Raw genomic sequence first — 6282 nt, forward strand, 5'->3', positions numbered from 1 at the left:
TGAGAATGCAACGCTTATTTGCCAGGCTTTGAGTGCAGACGAGCATCCTACGCATGTTTTGTTGAATACGGTTGATCTTTGGGTCCAAGTATTTGATTTGCCGATAGGTTACCGTACGGAAAGGGTGTTGGAGAAGGTGGGGGATTTTGTGGGGGTCTACTTGCGGGTAGACGAGCGGAATTTTGAACAACCTTGGGCTACATTCTATCGTGTGAGGGTCAGGCATGATGTGGGTATGTCGTTAAAGCGCCGCATGAAGATGATTTTGCGTGATGGTTCATGGGCTTGGATCAACTTTAAATACGAACGCCACACTGATAAATTTTGCCTCGAGGCGAGACGTTCGGGGTTGAAACCGGAGCAGTTTTTATACGGTCCTTTTTTTAGGGCGGGTGGCATGGGTCCGGCTAAGGTGTTAGGCGATAGATGGTTTCAGTTGGGGCAGGAGAGGCGCCGGGTTATTGGTTACGGTGGTGTGCCGGCAGCTGGGGTTTCGGCCGTGGTTGGTGTCGGGCGGGGAGGCAGTGGGCTGCCTCGGGGAGGTGTTGGTGAGGGGGCGGGCAGTGCGGCAGTTGTGGGGGGCAGTGTGGTGAGGGGGGTTGCGGGTGAGGGAGGTGGGGAGGAGGAGGGAATCCGGGTTGACCCGAAACGACGCCGGGGGTTGGATGGGGGTGTGGTGGATTCGGGTAAGGGTATGCAAGTGGATATTGTTTTTTCTCATATGGAGGGACCTGGGGACCAGGCCCGCCCTTTCTAATGAGTACTTTATTTTGGAACTGCCGTGGCTTGGGCAATCCACGGACGGTTCGAGAAGTCGAGGACCTAGTGTCCAAAAGGAAGCCGGATTTTGTTTTTTTGATGGAGACGATGGTGGATGGGGATCAGACGGAGAGGTTGCGGGTTAAACTGGGCTTTGAGGGGTGTTTTAAGGTGGATAGTGTTGTTAGGAAGGGGGGTTTGTGTTTTCTATGGAGAAAGAACAATTATGCGAGATTGATTACTTATTCCTCTAATCATATTGATCTGGAGATTTCTCTACCGGGGAAGCTACACTGGCGACTCACCTGTTACTATGGTTATGCACAGAGAAGTAGGAGGAGGGCTTCTTGGGATTTTTTGAGATCGTTAAGGGGGGCTGCTGCGCTACCTTGGGTCGTGTTGGGTGATTTTAATGATTTATTGGCCCAGTCTGAGAAGAGGGGAAGATTACCGCATCCGAATGGTTTGATTGAAGGTTTCAGTGAAGCCTTAGAGGATTGTGGATTGTTGTCTCTTCCTATGATTGGTTACCCGTATATATGGGAAAGGGGCAAGGGCACGGTGGACTGGGTGGAGGAGCGGCTTGATAGGGCCGTGGCTTGCATGGAGTGGCTGGGGTAGTATGATAAGACTAGACTGTACAATATTCGTACGGACGCATCGGATCATTCGGCTCTTTTTCTTGATATATATGGGTCAGTGCAGGTCACCGGGTCACGTGGTTTTCGATTTGAGAATGCGTGGCTTCTGGATGAGGGATGTAGGGGTGTTGTGGAACAGGAATGGGCCAACACGCACGGGGTGGAGTTACAATCCCGCCTCGCTAGGTGTGGTAAGGGTCTGAAGGCATGGGGAGGAGACCGACACCACAAGTTTGGGAAGCGGATTGCTGAGTTAAGAAAGGAGCTAGATAAGTTGCGAGGTAGGCGCGATCCTACAGCGCTGGCACGTTTTAGACATCTTGACACGAGTCTAAGTCTGGCTCTTTCTCAGGAGGAGGTTTTTTGGAAGCAGCGTGCTAAACAGCACTGGTTACAAGGGGCTGACCGTAATACTAAATTCTTTTACAAATATGCATCCCACCGGAAGAAGAAGAATTATATTGAGAAGTTAAAGGATGATGATGGGGTATGGAAGGAGGGTCGGGCTCTGGATTCACTGGTAACGGCTTACTACAGACAGATTTTCACGACTGGAGGCTCACCCGGGCCTTTCAGGGTGGACTCTATGCGGCCACGTGTGACTGAGGCACAGAACGCCCACTTGTTGCGGCCGTTTGAGCCGGAGGAAGTCCGGGACGCGCTTTTCTCTATGGGCAAAGACAAATCCCCGGGCCCGGATGGCATGAATCCTGGCTTTTATCAAGCCTTCTGGGACGTAATTGGTAAGGATGTCACATCCTTTGTGCTTACTTGTCTTTCTCAGTCTTATTTTCCTAATTGTTTGAATGATGCAAATATTGTGTTGATCCCCAAAAAATGCATCCCTGAGTCTGTGTCTGATTTACGCCCGATAGCTCTGTGCAATGTACTTTACAAAGTTATGGCTAAGATGTTAGCCAACAGAATGAAGCCATTATTGGAAGGAATTATTTCCGAATCGCAAAGTGCCTTTCTCCCCGGAAGGTTGATCTCGGATAATGTATTGATTGCCTCTGAGGTGGGTCACTACTTGAGGAGGAAGCAATTAGGCCAGGTGGGGTGGTCAGCTCTCAAACTTGATATGGCCAAGGCATATGACAGGATGGAGTGGTCGTTCGTGAATGACATGTTGGTGGGACTGGGGTTTGATGTTAAATGGATACAGTTGTTAATGATGTGTATCCAGACAGTTCGGTATAGAGTCCTGGTAAATGGGAGGCCATCTGAGGAAATCGTGCCTACTAGGGGTCTCCGCCAAGGGGATCCCTTGTCCCCTTATTTGTTTATCATTTGTGCTGAGGGGCTATCTTTGGTATTACAGGACTCACAGGCGAAGGGTCGAATTCATGGTTGTAGAGTGGCCCGGGGGGCGCCGCCGATATCACATTTGTTTTTTGCAGATGACAGCTTACTCTTCTTTAAAGCCAATTTACAGGAAACTCTGGAGGTGAAGAGATGTTTGAGTGTGTATGAGGCGTATTCAGGCCAGGCGGTGAATTATCACAAGTCCAGCGTGTCCTTCAGTCGGAATACCCATGGAGATACCCGTGATATTGTCTCGGGGACTTTAATGGTAGCACAGGCCGAGGATTTTGGCAAGTACCTGGGTTTACCTTCAGTTGTTGGCAGGAATAGAAGGGTGATTTTTTCTTACATTGAGCAGAAATTGAAGCAAAGGTTCGGTTCTTGGAATAAGAGGCTACTGTCTAGAGCTGGCAAGGAGGTTCTGTTGAAAAGTGTGGCGCAGGCTATGCCAACATACACCATGAGTATCTATCTGCTACCAACGACTTTGTGTGCCTCTTTGGAGAGACTGATGAATAGGTACTGGTGGGGGCAGAACGGCAGCGACTCAAGCATTCATTGGTTAGCCTGGGACAGGATGTGCAAACCCAAGAAGTTTGGAGGAATGGGTTTTAAACGTCTCCACGAATTTAATCTTGCGTTGTTGGCTAAGCAAGGATGGCGCCTGTTAACAAATCAAAACTCCCTGATGGCTCGTGTTTTCAAAGCAAGGTATTTCCCAACTACTTCGTTCTATGAGGCTGTAGTGGGGGGCAATCCAAGTTATGTATGGAGGAGTATAATGGCCAGTCAGAATCTGTTGAAATCAGGCTGTAGGCGCCGGATTGGTAATGGCAGGGCTACTCGGGTGTGGTCGGTTCCATGGGTTCCGGATCCACACAATCCCTTTGTAGAGACGGACCAGGGAGCTGACGGCCAGGATTTGGTAGTTTCAGATTTCTTAGACTCAAACACGGGGCATTGGAATCACAATTATGTTCATCACTTATTTAATGCTCGGGATGCAGGTTTAATTCTCCAGCTGCCTGTGAGTCCGGATCACGATGACATGTGGTTTTGGCACGGAGATATAAGGGGTAATTATTCGGTTAAGGATGGTTATAAGCGCCTGTGCACTCTGAATACGCAGCCGTCAACTGTGTGGAATAATGTATGGAAGCTGCAGGTTCCCCCCAAGTGGAAAGTTTTCCTGTGGAGAGCTCTCTTGAATATTTTACCAACACTTGATAAGCTATTAATTAAGAGAGTGATCAATATTAATACTTGCCCATCTTGTGGCTTACACGAGGAATGTGTGATGCATCTGTTTTGTACATGTCCTTATGCTTTGAAACTATGGCAACTCTCTCAATTGCAAATCCCTCCTATTGCCAACAGGAATTTTGTGCAGTGGGCGGAAGAATGGCTCGGTGGTTCGTCGGGGTACTCGAGCGAAGTACGAGGTCAAATATGCGGACTGCTTCACACTATTTGGGCTGCTAGAAACGCAGCCGTGTGGGATGTGGCGCTGCCGTCTCCTAGTGTTGCATATCGGCGGCATGAGGCGAACTGGGCAGCTTGGACGGAGTGTGAAGGCAGGCGGATGGCAGCAAACGGCAGGCGGGCTGAGACGGCTCCAGTGCAGCCTCCTGAGAGCATTTCCACCTCCTTTGCCTGTTTCATTGATGCTGGCTTCCATGGACCGCAACGAGCTCCTGCGTTTGGATTTGTGGTATTCGGGAATGATCTCTCTTTTGTGGCAGCGGCTAACGGGCCAATGGAGTGCCCTTATGATCCCCTTCTGGCAGAAACTATGGCCATGTGTGAAGCCCTCTCTTGGCTGAAGGATCATGGTTACTCAGGTGGTATAATTTATACGGATTCTACGGTATTAGTCACGAGTCTTAGCAATGTTAATTCGTTTCGTAATTATTTTGGCTACACATTGATTTCTTGTAAACGTTTAGTTAATGCTTTGCCAGGTACTGTAGTATGCTATGTGAATAGGGAAGCCAACCTAGTGGCACATTCCTTATCTAAACATGTAGATGCTATAGTCGAACGTTCTGTTTGGAGGGATGTCCCTCCTACTTTCATTGAGCCCTTGTTGGCGAATACAACCTGATTCTTTTGGCTTTCAAACAAAAAAAAAAAAACTGGTAGACCATTATTCCTATGGGACTATGGGTAGACAATTAGACATGATAAGACCCAATATATATATATATATATATATATATATATATATATATATATTTTAATGAGTCAATATCACATGAAATGTATAATAATTTTTAATTAAAATATTTTTTTTTATAAAATTTATTAAAAAAATTATATTTTTATTTTAAAAAATATCATACATTTTACACTAGACTTACTTCTTTTATTTACACAAAATTTGTCCTTAATAATTATTGATACACCTTTTGCGACTAATTAAATATTAATTTTACAATTTATTTATACTCGATTTATAATTTATAAATTAAAAAATGTAATTTTTTTCAAGGACCTTGTGGTCCACTAGTACCACGTTGCTCTCTTTTATGGGAAATGTTGAATTCGAATCTTACTCCAAAAAGGTTGAATCTCCACCCTAATGACCCCCACACTCCGATTTAACAGAGTATGTGGGAGGATGTAAATCACGGTGACTCAATAGATTAGTGGACATGGTCAAATACCAGTGCGCACAAGAAATCTGCTTACTTTGAACATAATTCCAACACTGCTGCCGTCGAGGTGGATTCGAATATTAGTTGAGGCGGAGCTTGTATATATATTTGGAAAAAGTGTCAAATTGCCCCCCTAAGTCGATTGGATAGTGCAATTGGGTTCCCTAACTAAAAAAAGCTCCATTTAGATCCCCTAAACCTGTAAAATTGTTCAATTAAGTCCAAAGTGACTTGTTTAACAGGTTAAGTCTTTAAATGGTTGACACGTGTCTTTTTTAAATATTTTTTTTGTTTTTTTTTTTAAATAAATTTTATTTATTTATTTATTTATTAAAATATATACTATATAGGGCTGCCTGCCTGGAAGTTCCACGGAGGAGGAGCACCGGAGTCGAGCTAGCTGCGTCGTCGCCCTAGCTAAGTCCAAAGTAAGTTACACTTGGATTTTGATTCTCTATGTTCATTTTGATTTTGATTGGGTCAGATTTTTATTACTTTGAACACAAAGTATTGATGTATGGCTTTCAGTAATATAGATTACAATAACTTTCATGGTTTTGTTTGATAATTCTGGGAATTTTGCTGTTCAATTCCTTTTGCCAATACTCATATATTCCTTTGCTATACATTCATATCAGATTGATGACAGGTTTGGAAAGAAAATGAACAAAGTTTTGAAACCAAGACTGGTTCTGGAATACCCATGAAAGTGAAGTTCAACAAGTTTACAGACTTGCTATCCTGCGTGGGTGCGCGCAAATACAAAGTTTGTATATTTGTGAGAAAGAATGCATCATGAAATGATCCGAGTACAGAATATTTGTTCAATTTACGTTAACGATGGGCTAACTTGGAAGCGACAAAAATTGTATAAGTTCTATTTTTTGTTACGTTAACAATGCTGGACTCCGGTGCTCCTC

General features: G+C 44.9%; 1 protein-coding gene across 1 annotated transcript; it reads left to right on the plus strand.

Moving 5' to 3' along the window:
• Positions 1-867: 867 nt before the first annotated feature.
• On the plus strand, positions 868-4809 carry LOC109171175. Its single transcript, XM_019320304.1, has 3 exons — positions 868-1353; positions 1465-4546; positions 4667-4809. Exons 1-3 carry the CDS (start codon positions 868-870, stop codon positions 4807-4809), a joined length of 3711 nt encoding a protein of 1236 aa, XP_019175849.1.
• Positions 4810-6282: the final 1473 nt, after the last annotated feature.

This window comes from Ipomoea nil, unplaced genomic scaffold, assembly GCF_001879475.1.
Source record: "Ipomoea nil cultivar Tokyo-kokei standard unplaced genomic scaffold, Asagao_1.1 scaffold3400, whole genome shotgun sequence".
Classification (NCBI taxonomy): domain Eukaryota; kingdom Viridiplantae; phylum Streptophyta; class Magnoliopsida; order Solanales; family Convolvulaceae; genus Ipomoea; species Ipomoea nil.